The sequence below is a fragment of the Oncorhynchus mykiss genome, chromosome 12, assembly GCF_013265735.2.
Source record: "Oncorhynchus mykiss isolate Arlee chromosome 12, USDA_OmykA_1.1, whole genome shotgun sequence".
NCBI classification, from domain to species: domain Eukaryota; kingdom Metazoa; phylum Chordata; class Actinopteri; order Salmoniformes; family Salmonidae; genus Oncorhynchus; species Oncorhynchus mykiss.
Genome location: NC_048576.1, coordinates 45,056,457 through 45,073,002, shown reverse-complemented (window position 1 = coordinate 45,073,002; position 16,546 = coordinate 45,056,457). Strand labels below are relative to the sequence as shown.

At 43.8% G+C, this 16,546-nt stretch overlaps 1 protein-coding gene across 6 annotated transcripts in view; it reads left to right on the top strand.

The window, feature by feature from the left end:
• Positions 1 to 202: 202 nt before the first annotated feature.
• Positions 203 to 16,546, top strand: part of LOC110537671 (cullin-5) — a 42,712-nt gene continuing 26,368 nt past the window's right edge. The window contains exons 1-14 of one of the 6 annotated variants that reach the window (XM_021623891.2): positions 203 to 308; positions 1,488 to 1,597; positions 2,024 to 2,123; positions 2,411 to 2,587; positions 3,069 to 3,210; positions 3,645 to 3,790; positions 4,464 to 4,544; positions 8,556 to 8,697; positions 9,277 to 9,407; positions 9,564 to 9,671; positions 9,834 to 9,898; positions 10,171 to 10,303; positions 13,324 to 13,455; positions 15,276 to 15,408. In XM_021623891.2, the coding sequence (XP_021479566.2) occupies positions 267 to 308; positions 1,488 to 1,597; positions 2,024 to 2,123; positions 2,411 to 2,587; positions 3,069 to 3,210; positions 3,645 to 3,790; positions 4,464 to 4,544; positions 8,556 to 8,697; positions 9,277 to 9,407; positions 9,564 to 9,671; positions 9,834 to 9,898; positions 10,171 to 10,303; positions 13,324 to 13,455; positions 15,276 to 15,408 (1,642 nt within the window). In that variant the 5' untranslated portion in view covers positions 203 to 266. Of the gene's footprint in view, positions 309 to 1,487; positions 1,598 to 2,023; positions 2,124 to 2,360; positions 2,588 to 3,068; positions 3,211 to 3,644; positions 3,791 to 4,463; positions 4,545 to 8,555; positions 8,698 to 9,276; positions 9,408 to 9,563; positions 9,672 to 9,833; positions 9,899 to 10,170; positions 10,304 to 13,323; positions 13,456 to 15,275; positions 15,409 to 16,546 lie in introns of all 6 variants that reach the window. The other 5 variants (XM_021623889.2, XM_021623888.2, XM_021623887.2 and 2 more) reach the window with 5 other exon arrangements.

Here is a 16,546-nt window from a genome sequence, read left to right as displayed (position 1 = left end):
ATATATTATTACTTTTTTTCCAGTGTTTCATAGTTTTTAGTGGGTGACATTATTTTTTGATAAGTGTATATTATTAGACTATTTCAACATTAATTTTAATTACACGTATGGATTTTGTTTAGTCTAGCTAAAAAAAACTAAAAAACGGAATATGATGATAAACCATCAATCAGGAAACATGCATTTTTTCTCTCCAGATTTTGTTAAAATCCTTTTAGCAACTACAACACCGTAAATATCGCGAGATTGTTCGAGGGAATAAGTTCATGTTCGTAGTCCTGAACATGGCGACGTCTAATTTGCTAAAGGTAGGAGGCTGCTCAATTCAATACATTTGATTAACGTTACATGAATCATTGTCTGTTGCATAGTTGTGGATATCTTACTCCACGTTGCTAAGCGCACATACCTGAAGATGGCCTTGCACTATAGATGATATGAAGTTGTTTGCCTTGCTAGCAATGAAAGACTGCTGTGTACACCTCTCATTGAGGTTCGTTAGCCTGGTGCTAATTAGCTGCACCAGTAGTCCACACGTACCAGTAGTCCACACATAACTAGATTCGTAACAGTTAGCTAACACTATCATTTAACTTTACATGACTATCGTTTACTAAGGAACTCATTAGTTAACGTATTCACAAATGATCGTCTTTTTCATGAAAACACAGTTTGCTGCTTGCTAGCTAGACATCTGGCACTGATGGCACAGTAACTAGCTACGTTAACTTAGTGTCTGCTCATCCCCCCCCCCCCCCCCCCCCCGCTAGCGTTATCTCTACTGTATCAGTCTAGCTAGCGAGCTACAGTACTGTAGTTATGTCTGATAAAACACCGAATCACTGCCTAGATTAGATTTTTCGAGACACCAAAGGTAGGCTAAAGCTACTTGCCAGCAACATCCGATAGCTACCTAGCTACGATAACATTATATATCAGGACACACTGGCGCAAAATTGATTCTACATATATTTTTATATATTTTTGTGGGGCTAGCTTACTGATGTGTGATACAATGTAGGCCTATTTGATGAGGACCTATAACTAGTCATGTCTACTACTACATACAACATTCCCTCACATAAGAGCCTACTGTAGACTGGATGCAGTTACACATCCTGGAAAAACAGATGCTAGTAAATCAGGCTTGAAGCACCTTTCAGATAGTGGGTTGATAACTGATGGCATGGCTTGTCTAACGGCACATGTTGTTTCTAATGTTAAAGTAGGCCAACTTGCCTAGTGCCTAAACATAAAAGCAACCACTGGGATGTCAATGATATCAATTGTATGTCCTTGATTTCTCACATCCTCCCTTCTCATGTGCTTCTCAAAGCACATTGGAGCAGAACATCTGAGGTTCTTGACATATGATATTCCGTTTTGAGAAGGAGGATCAAGTAAATACAATTGCGGTTCACTCTGGTGTTGTCATAACTGCTAGGCAGCCTATAGCCAGAGTTGACACTTCTACCCTTCTCACCCAGAACAAAGGCTCCCTCCAGTTCGAGGACAAGTGGGATTTGATGCGTCCCATCGTTCTGAAGCTGCTCCGTCAGGAGTCAGTCACCAAGCAGCAGTGGTTTGACCTCTTCTCGTGAGTATGGCCACGCAGTCCATGTTCATGTGCTCTGTCATACAGAAGTTGTATTCATTAGTGCACACCAAGTTTTGCAACTGCTATTGTAAACAAGTGTTTCTTATTTGACAAGTCCAGGCAGTTCGCTTCTGTTTGGTTCCTAGTGAATATGACCCAAGAGCCTGTTGCAAAACGTTCAAAAACAAATGTATGGTGTAGAACAGATTGCCTTACTGACAGATATATTAAGGAATTGTGGTGTCGGCTCTATCCGTTATTTTTCGATCTTCAACATTCGGAATGTTTCGCATCACTTAAAATCCTGTCATTTTGTTAACTCCAGGCGTTTCCGTTAATGCCTGTCTCAACGGTTAGACTGACAGATGATTTGAACTACATGTCCCTCTCCTCCAAATCCCTCATCCGATCTCTTGGTTTCCATAGAGACGTCCATGCAGTATGCCTATGGGATGACAAGGGACCGGCCAAGATCCACCAGGCCCTGAAGGCGGACATCTTAGACTTCATCAAGCAAGCACAAGTGGTAGGTAGGCCTGCTTGGTCTTGCTACCATTGAATGAACTGTGCTATTTATTCCCTCGCTGAGTACCACTAGTGCTAGCTAGCTATCAAGCTAGCTGTGACAGTAGGCTACCGAATAACCATGCGGTCTACTAACCTACCCCTGAGAACCAACATTTTCAATGCTATATAATCCATAACAATGCCCTCAACTGCTCTCACGTGTTGAGTAACCAAGCAGACTGTCTATTACCCCCAGTTTTTCAACGCCATAAAGTCCATAACAGGGCCCTGCGCTCTCCCCCACAGCGGGTGTTGAGTCACCAGGATGACACGGCACTGCTGAAGGCCTACATCGTGGAGTGGAGGAAGTTCTTCACACAGTGCGACATCCTGCCCAAACCCTTCTGCCAGCTGGAGATCACGCTCATGGGCAAGCAGGGCAGCAACAAGAAGTCTAACGTAGAGGACAGCATCGTACGGAAGGTGAAGAAATGGGGAGGAAGAAATGGGATGGGAATGCGAGAGATGATCACGTGCTAACTGGGTAGCAACAAGAAGTTGAGGGAAAAAGATCACATTGCAAACAGGGCAGCAGCAGTATTTGGTTGTATTTGTAGTGATATAAGAGAATTTCCAGTTGGCATGAGGAAATGTTGCCGCCTATAGATTCCCTCTTTCCCTGCTCATGTATAATGTACTGTATCTTCTATTACCGTGTAGCTTTGGGGTGGCAAGGGGAGTAGAATGTAGTGAGATTTGGTAACATCCGGAGGATTGTCGGTTAAAATCCCGAGATTGACTTGGACAGAATGTCGTAACAGGAGGGATGCTGTTGTCAAATCATGCCATCACCTGCAGTTGTACCCTTGAGCAAGGCACTAGATTAAGCAAAAAGACAAATGGACATTTTTGAGATATATGGACAAAGTAATGTTCTTCTAAACTTCATTTTATATGCCCTCAGCTCATGCTGGACACGTGGAATGAGTCCATCTTCTCTAACATCAAGAACAGGCTGCAGGACAGCGCCATGAAGCTGGTGCACGCCGAGCGCCTGGGGGAGGCCTTCGACTCTCAGCTGGTCATCGGCGTCAGGGAGTCCTACGGTGAGCAAAACATCACTGTCGTCTTTAGCTGTGAGAGAATGGTGTGTAATGAACGCGAGCCAGATCTTTGGTGTATGTAAACCATACCAATGGATTGATTCACCAAATCCCTGTGCCAAATTGGATTCACCTTCAATGTGAATTTTGGTGTGAAACCCCCAATGACAAATGCAGGCTGTACATGAAAATGTGAGGTACTAACATTTTAGAATTTAGCTATGTAGTGTGAATGACAAAAATGTACTCTTAACCCCACTCCACAAAGATGCCTGTAATTCTCCTGGGTTGTGTTCATAACTCACCAAACGGAAGAGAACCTACTGAAACCGGAAGGGACTGATTGGACTCATCCTTTAAGAAATGCTAATTTCTAAAATGTTGCATGCTAATGAACTTGGACCCTGGTCACCTCCATCCCTGTTTTCCCTCTGCAGTGAACCTGTGCTCAAACCCAGACAATAAGTTGCAGATCTACAGGGATAACTTTGAGAAGGCTTACATGGACTCCACTGAGAGATTCTACAGAACACAGGCCCCCTCCTACCTGCAGCAGAACGGAGTACAGAACTACATGAAATATGTGAGTAGTACTAGGATCCTTTAACTTTTCCAGATGGTTTTCCGGAAACTCTATAGTTAAAGGACTCCTGAACTTCCTGCTTATTCTCTCCCTTTTCCAGGAATTTTCCAACTGGGATTTCTGGAAAACCTGGGAATTTTTGTAAATGTGCTCAAATTTTGCCACCCTAAAAAGGCCCCTTGATCATACACCACACGTCAAGTTATAAGCAGAATTCCAAATGGACATGCCAAGTCCAAACCCCTCAGATGCTTATGTATATTTGAAACATTTGCATAGGTGTAAGCCATATGGCGCAAATCCCATGCTGCCTATCAGATGGCAAGGTGAAGCAATGACCACACTGCTTTAACATATCCGATCCTTTCAGGTCTACGTGAGTGGCTAGGGTTTGTTTTGGATTTCAGTGATCACAGTGGTCGGAAACAATCGGTATGAGACAAGTACTGTTTCTGCAGTTCCCTTGTGGTTTCTCAGTAGGGTTACAAAATAATATTTGGCATCAGGAGGGAATAAACAGGAAATTCAGCAATCTTCCAACTGATTTCTTGAAGAGCTGAGAATTTTGAGAAAGTTACTGGAATTTTGCAACTCTATTTCTCAGCAACTGTCTGTAATCTAGGCTATCCATCTGAGGGGGAACCAACATGTGTATCTCTGTGTGTTCTAACAGGCAGACGCCAAGTTGAGAGAGGAGGAGAAACGGGCGTTGCGCTATTTGGAGACGAGACGTGAATGTAACTCTGTACAAGCAGTGAGTAAACTAAACTCTAAAAATCCAAATAACTTCACAAATCTTCATTGTAAAGGGTTTAAACACGGTTTCCCATGCTTGTTCAATGAACCATAAACAATTAATAAACATGCACCTGTAAACGGTCATTAAGACACTTACAGCTTACAGACGGTAGGCAATTAAGGTCACAGTTATGAAAACTTAGGACAACAAAGAGACCTTTCTACTGACTCTGAAAAAACACCAAAAAGAAAGATGCCCAGGGTCCCTGCTCATCTGCGTGAACGTGCCTTCAGCATGCTGCAAGGAGCCATGAGGACTGTAGATGTGGCCAGGGCAATAAAGTGAGATGTCCGTACTGTGAGACGCCTAAGACAGCGCTACAGGACGGACAGCTGATCGTCCTCGCAGTGGCAGACCACGTGTAACAACACCTGCACAGGATCGGTACATCACACCTGCGGGACAGGTACAGGATGGCAACAACAATTGCCCGAGTTACACCAGGAATGCACAATCCCTTCATCAGTGCTCAGACTGTCCACAATTGGCTGAGAGAGGCTGGACTGAGGGCTTATAGGCCTGTTGTAAGGCAGGTCCTCACCAGACATCACCGGAAACAATGTCACCTATGGGCACAAACCCACCATCGCTGGACCAGACAGGACTGGCAAAAAGTGCTCTTCACTGACTAGTCTTGATTTTTATCTCACCAGGGGTGATGGTTGGATTCACGTTAATCGTCGAAGGAATGGGCGTTACACCGAGACCTGTACTCTGGAGCGGGATTGATTTGGAGGTGGAGAGTCCGTCATGGTCTGGGGCGGTGTGTCACAGCATCATCGGGCTGAGCTTGTTGTCATTGCAGGCAATCTCAACGCTGTGTGGTGCAGGGAAGACATCCTCCTCCCTCATGTGGTACCCTTCCTCCCTCATGTGGTACCCTTCCTGCCACCAACCATACTACTCGTTCTGTGCGTTATTTCTTGCAAGATAGGAATGTCAGTGTTCTGCCATGGCCAGCGACGAGCCCAGATCTCAATCCCATTGAGCATGTCTGGGACCTGTTGGATTGGAGGGCTAGGGCCACCCCCCCCCCCCCCCCCCTCCCCAGAAATGTCTGGGAACTTGCAGGTGCCTTTCAAGAGTGGGGTAACATCTCACAGCAAGAACTGGCAAATCTGGTGCAGTCCATGAGGAGGAGATGCACTATAGTATTTAATGCAGCTGGTGGCCACACCAGATACTAACTGTTACTTTTGATTTTGACCCACCCTTTATTCAGGGACACGTTATTCAATTTCTGTTAGTCACATGTCTGTGGAGCATGTTCAGTTTGTCTGTTGTTGAACCTTGTTATGTTCATACAAATATTTACGTTAAGTTTGCTTAAAAGAAACACAGATGACAGTGCGAGGACGTCTCTTTTTTTGCTGAGTCTAGGTCTTGGGTTGTAGGGAGCTTGCCCCCGCAACGTACTGGGCCGTACACACTACCCTCTGTAGTGCCTAACAGTCAAATGCCGAGGAGTTGCCATACCAAGCGGTGATGCAACTGGTCAGGATGCTCAATGGTGCAGCTGTAGAATTTTTGGGGAATCTGGGGACCAATGCCAAATCTTTTCAGTCTGCTGAGGGGGGAAGGTGTTGGTGTGTTCAGACCATGATAGCTCGTTGGTTATGTGGACACCAAGGGACTTGAAGCTCTCGACCCGCTCCACTAGAGCCCCGTCGATGTTAATGGGGGCCTGTTCGGCCCGCCTTTCCTCTAGTCCATGATCAGCCCCTTTGTCTTGCTCACATTGAGGTAGAGGTTATTGTGCTGGCACCACACTGGTAGGTCTCTGACCTCCCTATAGGCTGTCTCATCGTTGTCACTGATCAGGCCTACCACTGTGTCGTCAGCAAACTTAATGATGGTGTTGGAGTCGTGTTTGGCTACGGCAGCGTGGGTTAACAGGGTGTGCAGGAGGGGACTAATCACGCACCCCTGAGGGGCCCCAGTGTTGAGGATCAGCGTGGCAGATGTGTTGTTGCCTACCCTTTCCACCTGGGGGCAGCCCGTCAGGATGTCCAGGACCAGTTGCGGAGGGAAGGGTTTATTCCCTTAGTGATGAGCTTTGTGGGCATTATTGTGTTGTAGTCAGTGAACAGCATTCTCACATACGTGTTTATTTTGTCCAGGTTGGAAAGGACAGTGTGGAGTGTGACTGAATCATCTGTTGGGGCGGTATGCGAATTGGAGTTGGTGTAGGGTTTCCGGAATGATGGTGTTGTGAGTCGTAACCAGCCTTTCAAACCACTTCATGGCTACTAACGTGAGTGCTACGGGGCGGAATCATTTAGGCAGGTTAACTTAGTGTTCTTGGGCACAGGGACTATGGTGGTCTTCTTGAAACATGTAGTTATTACAGACTCGGTCAGGGAGAGGTTGTAAATGTCATTGAAGACTCACTTCACAGAACCGTGCAAACTGGCTCTAACCAGAATAGAAAGAGTGGGAGGCCCCGGTGCACAACTGAGCAAAAGGACAAGTTCATTAGTGTCTAGTTTGAGAAACCGATGCCTCACAAGTCCTCAACTGGCAGCTTAATTAAGTGGTACCCGCAAAACACCAGTCTCAATATCAATAGTGACGAGGCGACTCTGGGATGCTGGCCTTCAAGGCAGAGTTCCTCTGTCCAGTGTCTGTGTTATTTTGCCCATCTTAATCTTTTCTTTTTATTGGCCAGTCTGAGATATGGCTTTTTCTTCGCAACTCTTCACTGAGTCGCCTCTTCACTGTTAACTTTGAGACTGGTGTTTTGCGGGTATTATTTAAAGAAGCTGCCAGTTGAGGACTTGTGAGGTGTCTGTTTCTCAAAGTAGACACAATAATGTACTTGTCCTCTTTCTCAGTTGTGCACCGGGGCCTCCCACTCTTTCTATTCTGGTTAGAGACAGTTTGCGCTGTTCTGTGAAGGTAGTACACAGCGTTGTATGAGATCTTCAGTTTCTTGGCAATTTCTCGCATGGAATAGCCTTCATTTCTCAGAACAAGAATAGAGTGATGGGTGTTAGAACGTTCTGTTTCTGTCATTTTGAGCCTGTAATCGAACCCACATGCTGATGCTCCAGATACTCAACTAGTCTAAAGCACAGTTTTATTGCTTTAATCAGAACAACAGTTTTCAGTTGTGTTAACATAATTGCAAAAGCGTTTTCTAATGATCAATTAGCTTTTTTAAAATGATAAACTTGGATTAGTTAACACAACGTTCCGTTGGGACACAGGAGTGATGGTTGCTGATAATGGGCCCCTGTACGCCTATAGATATTCCATCAAATCTGCAGTTTCCAGCTACAATACAACATTAACAATGTCTACACTGTATTTCTGATCAATTTTATATTTTAATGGACCAAAAATGGGCTTTTCTTTCAAAAACAAGGACCTTGCTAAGTGACCCCAAACTTTTGAACGATAGTGTATATAAAATTGAAAAAAGATTTGATTAAACATTGAATTTGGCCTTACTGCTATTAGCCTGTAGAAACACATTGAATTTAAGATAATTCAAAACATGCGTCCTTTGACTGTCTTCTATATCTGAGAGAGAGCTCCAGGGGAATCACCAGTATACCTTTGATGTGGAAATGTATTTTTCGGCCCGGTACTGGGTTACCGTCAGACGAGCCACGTGACATTTGTGGCGGTCGTAGAGCGAAATGGAGAACACTGAGTTTGTGAGTCTCGTATTTTTCATATAAGTTTGTAGCCTAAACCGTTTGGACACTACAGATGTTTCCGTTCAGTGAAAAAACATTACCTCCCTGCTATTGATATGATTGAGCCTGGTTCCCCTCTAGGTTTCTTTATGTTTTTCTTGACATTCTCCTTCTGCTTGCTCTTTGGGTTCTAGGCCGGGTTACTGTAAAACCACTTTGACAACTGCTGATATTAAACATTAAAAAAAGGCCTCAAATCAATTAGATGTTGAAATACGTGATGAAGAGATGAGTGACCCATGGTTTTTCTATTCCCCCTCAGCTGATGGAGTGTTGCGTGAACGCCCTGGTGACGTCCTTCAAGGAGACCATCTTGGCCGAGTGTCCAGGCATGATCAGGCGAAACGAGACAGAGAGTGAGTACGGCCGGAGCACTCCCGGCACCAAAGGCTCGGCCAGCTCAGGTTTGCAAACCAGGAAATGACCTCACCGTCCTCCACTTCCTGTTTCAATTTGTCCTCGTCAACCAACCAAACGCTGCCTTTGCCCATTCCGTGTGTCATTCAACACGTTGTCATCATCACCCCCCCCCCCAAACATCAGTGTCTGACCATAAACCCACCCTGTATTGTGTATGTCCTGATAGTTTTAACCAGGTGTCTACCTACTTATGTGTTACTATTAACCAATGTGTGCCTTTGTGGAGCATCTGTTTGTTTGGTGTATAGCAGTAAGATCTCGAAGTAGGCCTTAGACTTTACAGTCAAACTGACAATATTATACCACCACTGTGATGTTTATAACTTCAAGGGCTGGTATACTGTACATAGATGAAGCATAGTCCTGAACTAAAAAGCATGTTGACTGGAGAATCAGTCAACGGAAACCAACCTCTAAATACTGGTTATTCAAATCTGGCCATCAATTGCTGCTGCGTACCCTTTGTTTGATACTATAATCTAGAAGTAGAAAACTAGAATCTATAGAGTAGCCACAGTATCTTACCATGGACAGTGTTTGACTAGCTGTCCTCCACCTTATAGAGCTCCATCTCATGTTCTCTCTGATGGACAAGGTGCCTAGTGGCATCGAGCCCATGCTGAAGGACTTAGAGGAACACATCATGTCTGCTGGGCTGGCCGACATGGTGGCCTCCGCCGAGACCATCACCTCGGTGAGTGCTACACATACATAAGCTGCTTACACACACACGCACAGATATGTTACACTAACAGAGATATTAAATACATATTACTTTTGTGATGTATTTACTGAAGGGTGACGGGAACAATCCACTAGTCTTTGTATTTTTCTCTGTGTGCGCGCGCAGGACTCTGAGAAGTACGTGGAGCAGCTCCTCACCCTTTTCAACCGCTTCAGTAAGCTGGTTAAAGATGCCTTTCAGGACGACCCTCGCTTCCTCACAGCCCGAGACAAGGTCAGCACAATGTTTTTCCAGCATTGATTCAACATGGCCAATGAATGTAAGTGCAACGTTCCGTAAACGTTTGTCCAACATTGACACAACGTTGTCAATGAATTTATGCGCTGTATTTGCAGTTGTCACTGTATATGTAACACTTTTTTTTTCTCTTCTTAGGCTTACAAAGCAGTTGTGAATGACGCTACTATTTTTAAATTGGAACTTCCGCTGAAGCAGAAAGGGTAAGAGTTCTACTGTATGCGTTAATTGCTTCACTGAATTCAAAATTGGTACCGGCATACTGTTGAAGGCTGCTACAGTATTTATTGATGTTGCACTTGATAAAACTGTGGGAGCATTCAACAGGGTGGGGGGTAGATCTTTCGTGTTTTTCTTGAATACTTCAAACAAACGTTTTTTAAGTTCCACTTCTGAACTGTTAATTGCTTAATTAGTGAATGACTGAACGTGTGAGTTTACGAGTTCTACTTTCTCTGTACTGTCTGTCTGTCAGGGTGGGGCTGAAGACTCAGCCAGAGTCCAAGTGTCCAGAGTTGCTGGCCAACTACTGTGATATGCTGCTGAGGAAAACCCCGCTGAGCAAGAAACTTACATCTGAGGAGATCGAGGCCAAGCTCAAGGAAGTGGTACGTGTGTGCGCGTAATGATTTGATGACTCCAGCAAGCTTTCCTTAAGGCTTCGGGCCACACGTGCGTACTCGGATGAAGTCGTATGTGACGTACATCATTGTTTATTGTCCTTCAGAAGTATATCTCAAGTCAACAATTTTCAGTGTGTTTTTTTTTTTTGTCAGACAATCATCATCTCTTGTCATTCATCCAGCAGCAGATGACTCCCGTTAAAAGCATTGACCCAATCGGTGTGCAAGCAGCCTTGGGCTGAGGACAGCGGGTTGCTTTCACCTTTCCATCGCTCAAGAGTATGTGAGCGAAGCGAGCCCAATTTGACAGGAGCGAGATTCCCAAAGGCTGGAGCGTCCGCCTTCTCACCCGCTCCAATTTCTCTCCCGTTGCGCTCACTTCAGGAGCTCAGGGCATGCCCGGCCCAGTATGCATTTGTAGTCTACTTGTGTGCTGCTAATAGACCCTTGCTTTAGCTACTGTCATGGAGTTTGATAAATATTTTCACAAAGAATAAATAAAACACACAGGTGCTAAATCAACGTGGCTTACAAAGATGAGAACCAAGAGAGGGAGTGCGGTGATGTAGTGTCTGCTGTTATGTGTGAGGCTTGGATGCCACGGTGCTAAACTGTTAGATTATTGACTGGATGGCATTGTTCTTCGCAAGATATGGCGGCAGTTACACGCTGGCTACATGAAACAGCTAAAGAATCATTGTGGAGTCTGAAAAGACACTTCTCCCAAAAGTATGTGCTCATGCTGAAATAACTGTCATTGTAGCAAAGTGTTTATAAACATTTTGTTCTATTATCTATACAATAGGCCATATTCCCACTTTCAATGAGATTTCCGTTTTGATTAGGTTATTTTGCCTAAAACCTTTGTCTGCCTATATAAAAATAAAAAAACTCTGCCTTTCTGCCCAACCTGGCAAGAGTGGCCAAAAAGGGGTGTTTAGCATCTCCAGTGGTTCTGCAAGTGTGGAGAGGATATTTTCCGCTGCTGGCCGGCTCTCCAGGCACCATCGGGCATGAGCCTGAAGTCCCAGACTGGCCAAACTCTTGTTTCTAAAAATGAGTTCCAAAAATTATTTCAAAGACAGTCATTTTTAATTTCATATGTGTTTAATTGTGCAATTTATAGACTATAATGATTTTAATACAATGTTTACAGTGCATTCGGGAATTATTCAGACCCCTTTTTTCCGCATGTTATGTTACAGCCTTGTTCTAAAATTGCTTAAATAATTGTTTCCCCTCATTAATCTACACAATACCCCATAATGACAAAGCAAAACATTTTTTTGCCGATGTAAAAAAAAAAGACATGCCTTATTTACATTGGGGCGGCAGCGTAGCCTAGTGGTTAGAGCGTTGGACTAGTAACTGAAAGGTTGCAAGATCGAATCCCCGAGCTGACAAGGTACAAATCTGTCTTTCTACCCCTGAACAAGGCAGTTAAACCACTGTTCCTTGGCCGCCATTCAAAATAAGAATTTGTTCTTAACTGACTTGCCTAGTAAAATAAAGGTAAAAATAAAAACCTTTGCTATGAGCTCCGGTGAAACCCTGTTTCCATTGAGCATCCTTGATGTTTGTACAACTGTGGCAAATTTTAAATTAATTTATACCTGTAAGGTCCCTCAGTTGACAGTGCATGTCAGAGCCAAAAGCAAGCCATGAGGTCGAAGGAATTGTCCGTAGAGTGCTGAGACAGGATTGTACCAAGGCACGAATCTGGGGAAGGATACCAAAAAATGTGTGCAGCATTGAAGGTCCCCAAGAACACTCCATCATTCTTAAATGGAAGAAGTTTGAAACCACACACTAGAGCTGGCTGCCCAGCCAAACTGAGCAATTGGGGGAGAAGGGCCTTGGTCAGGGAGGTGACCGTGGAGATGGTAGAACCTTCCAGAAGGATAACCATCTCTGCAGCACTCCACCAATCAGGCGTTTATGGTAGTGTGGCCAGACGGAAGCCACTCCTCAGTAAAAGGCACATAACCGCCCGCTTGGACTTTGCCTAAAGGCACCTATAGACTCTGACCATGAGAAACAAGATTCTCTGGTCTGATGTGTAAATGTGGTATTTGAGTTTCTTTTAAAACGATTTAGCGACCATTTCTAAAACGTTTTGCTGTGTCATTTATGGGGTATTGTGTGTAGATTGAGGTGGAAATAATGAGGTGGAAATAATGAATAAGGCTGTAACGTAACAATGTGGAAAAAGTGAAGGGTTCTGAATATGTTCCTAATTAACTCTAAATGCTGCACGCTTTATGTCCCTACCAGACAATTGTGTCGCACTCGCAAAAGCTTCACAATGCATTTCTTTGTAGGCTATAGCCTGGAAATAATTGAAATAATGTAGCTGTAATTGTTCCTCCTTAGGCTCCCTGTCTGGCTCCTGACCTATTTAGTGTTTCTGACGTTTAATACGACACATTTGAAACTGTTCGCTCCTTACATCGATGTTTATTCAAATCCATGTTTCATTTCAATACATTTCAAAACATTTGGGAGGTCCAGGTAGTCACAAAAATAGATGGGTGTTTGTTAATGTGATTTTAATGGAAGAAGCAAATTTGGAGTGGCTTTTTTCTTTTTTTGTGAGCGTGGAGTGGTTTTTAGCGGAGCAGTAGGAAAGGACATGAGCGATGACATCCGTTCACATACAATGCCTCGCTCACCCCCCCCCCCCCCCCCACACACACACACCAAATAAGGGAAAACAAACGAACAAACCTGGGAGAGACTACCTGAACTTGTCCAATAAACTCTTGTTTTAGTTTTTCATTGCAAAACATTTTGTGCTACTGTATGCACTAATGAATGTGGTCCTTTGTAGCTCAGTTGGTAGAACTGTAACGCCAGGGTAGTGGGTTCAATTCCCGGGACCATCCGTATGTGAAATGTGTGCATGCATGACTAAGTCGCTTTGGATAAAAGCGTCTGCTTATTGTCATATATTATTATATATATATGACCCTGATTGCACGGTGGTGTTCTGTGTTCTCCTGCAGTTGCTGGTGTTGAAGTACGTGCAGAACAAAGACGTGTTCATGCGCTACCACAAAGCCCATCTGACCCGACGCCTTATCCTGGACATCTCCGCTGACAGCGAAATCGAGGAGAACATGGTGGAGTGGCTCCGGGTACGACCTGTGGGTGGGTGTAGGGCTGTTACGGTATTACCGGCGGTCACCGGTATTACCGGTACCATATTACCGGCGGTCACCAGTCACGACCTTAGTCAAATTCCATGTGACCGTTTAGTCATTGTAACTAGGCTGCTCTGATGGTCATTATAAGACTACCTCACTTGCTAATTGCCAGTCGCTAATGGCCTGGTACTCGGCACACTATTGTCCCTCTAATCACTGATATCAATGCAAATGCTTAATGAGAGCTCATGTTGCTCAACATTTCTATAGGCTGTGCAATTGCGTGACAACAGAATTGATGGCCTCTTAAAGAGTGTTCCATCAGCTTTCTATAGGCTAGGCCTACTATCTATTTCTAAACATTCCTAATATTAAGCACATTGCTTCACTTTACAACAGGAGTATAGCCTACCTGGCTGGCATGAAAATGAACCATGGGAAAAGTGTCCTCCATAAGTGCAGAAATGACATGTATTTTTTTTTTTCTCCAATGCCCCTGTTCCGATAAATCAAACTAATTTCACACATTTAGTATATATAAAGACCAGATTAAGTTAAGAATAGTCTGCTGGGTGACAATATTATCACTTGTGAATGATGCCCAGCATGTGCACTAAGGCAAGAAACAGCGCATTCCTGTTCCTAAATTATAGTCGCACAAGTCATGTAGCCTAGCCCATAGGCCTATATGGTTTGTATCAACTAAAGTGGCCAAATAACTGCAAACGTAGCCTATAGGCCTAGGACCCCTGGAACACGGTGAGAGCCCAGAGCCTGAATAAAGCTGAATAAAAACAACTTTGTCCATTATAATAGGCTTACGAGAAGGGGAGACACAAATAGAATATGACCTCCATCCAAACTGGAGGTGGAAATGATTGTCCACAAACAAACTTAAGTAGCACTGACCCAACAAAGATGGATAAACCATTTGTTTTCCAAACTGTTTTCCCACAATTTGTATTTTTGAAATATTGCGATATGCCTGGCTTGGCCTCTACTTTTCGGACAGTCGCCACTCGACAATAGTCTGCTCAAATTGCCTTTCCTTCCGACCTATAGCCAAAACAATTAATAAAAAATAAGCTAAATACTCTGACCAAATCCTGCTTTAGTAGTGACTTCAAATATATATTTTTAAATTTATTCCGTGTGTATACAAGCGAAGGCTAATTAGGCAATATAATTAGGGAAAGCTTCCCCTAGCCTTATGGTCGCGCCGCCTATGCTTGCGTATTAAAAACGTTACTGCGTTCGCTATTTGAGTGCAGGCTACGGATTACATCTTTTTTTGTGGGCCACTAATCAACTAATTCCACACATTTGTGCACTCTGCACAGGAAACCGAGTAGAGTTCATGCCTTTCATGCAACTTTTTTCAAATCATCATTAGTCCCATCATGCCGCCTTAGGCTATATAGTCTGCTCTTTAACACATTCTAAATTTTTGAAGTTACATAAATAACTCTAAATTAAGCATATAGGAGGACCTGTTTCTTTGTTAACCGCATGTGCGCACTCCCTCACAAATGTTGGGGAGAAAATGTCCTATTTTATTCAGCTATGTTCAATTGTATTCTTCATACTATAATGCCACGGAATTCTAAGCAAATCTTGTCTGCTAAATGAGTGTAGCGCACATCCATATGGCATAGCCTACCACAGCCCTAGACGGGTACTTGCATGTGTGCCGGTGTCTTATGAGAAGGGAGATACTGTGTGTTTGCACATGCTGCCTGTTTGTGCATTTGTTCCACCTCACATACTTAAAATTATACCACGTCGCCAATGTCCCCTACCCTTGATTGCAGGAGGTAGGTATGCCCGCTGACTACGTGAATAAGCTGGCTCGGATGTTCCAGGACATCAAGGTGTCCGAGGACCTCAACCAGAACTTCAAAGAGTGTCACAAACACAACAAGCTGGCCCTATCAGGTAAACCAGGTAGCTGTATGTAACTAACTAATATAAACTCTATAATTATTATGCCATTTAGCAAATGCTTTTTAACCAAACCGACTTATAACAGTGAGTGCATACATCAGGGTTCCCCAATTGGCGCCCCGTGTACCGATTTTTGGCCCGCGGGTGGTTTAATTGCCCTGATAGGGGGGGCCCCAAGTTTTCTGAGAAAAAATGTAAGCAAGGTTTAAAATCATTGTTTGGGTCAAGTATTATATCTGTTTGGGGTTCTTGCGGTCAAATGATTTGTAATTATGTTCTGGCCCCCGACCATGTGCTCAAGAAAATAATTGTCCCGCGGCTGAATTTAGTTGATGATCCCTGGCATACGTTTTCGTATTGCAGACCTGCTAACCTGCACACATGTTGCATACCATGCACGCAATTTGAGGTCAAAGTAAGCTGGTACGAAAACTACCCTTTAAAATACTCAAATAGGTTTCTATTTGGCACATTGTGTTTGACTCAACCGTCTGAATTTGGAGCTGAACCTATCAGACAACTTAGGAGAGGAGACAATCCTTAGCTCTCCACTGCGGCCCTCGTACTATTTTCCTCCCTCCAGCTGCATGGCAGGAGCTTATTTATTACGGAAACCGTTTACCGTAATGAACGGAAGCAAACCAAGTAAAAGAAGGGTTTCTCTTGGTCAAATTCAGGTAGGTTCCTCCCCATCCCGTTTGCTACCATTTTTAGAAGATTTTTGCAACCGAATCAGCGTAATTATTTCACCCCACCACTCCCCTTCGTCCGCTGATACCACTGATGTTAGGGGAAAAAGGTAGGGAAAATGAACTGTTTGCCAAATACATTTTCTAAAATTGTACAGTGCCTCCAGAAAGTATTCACACCCCTTGACTTTTCCACATTTTGTTGTTGCAGCCTGAATTTAAAATGGATTCAATTTAGTGTTTTTGTCACTGTCCTACACCCACTACCCCCATAATGTCAAAATGGAATTATGTTTTTAGACACTTTTACAAATGTAATGAAAAAGTGGGAATGTCAGTAAGTATTCAACCTCTTTTGTTATGGCAAGCCCACAGATTCAACCACAAAGACAAGGGAGATTTTCCAATACCTCGCAAAGAAGGGCACCATTTGGTAGATGGGTTAAAAA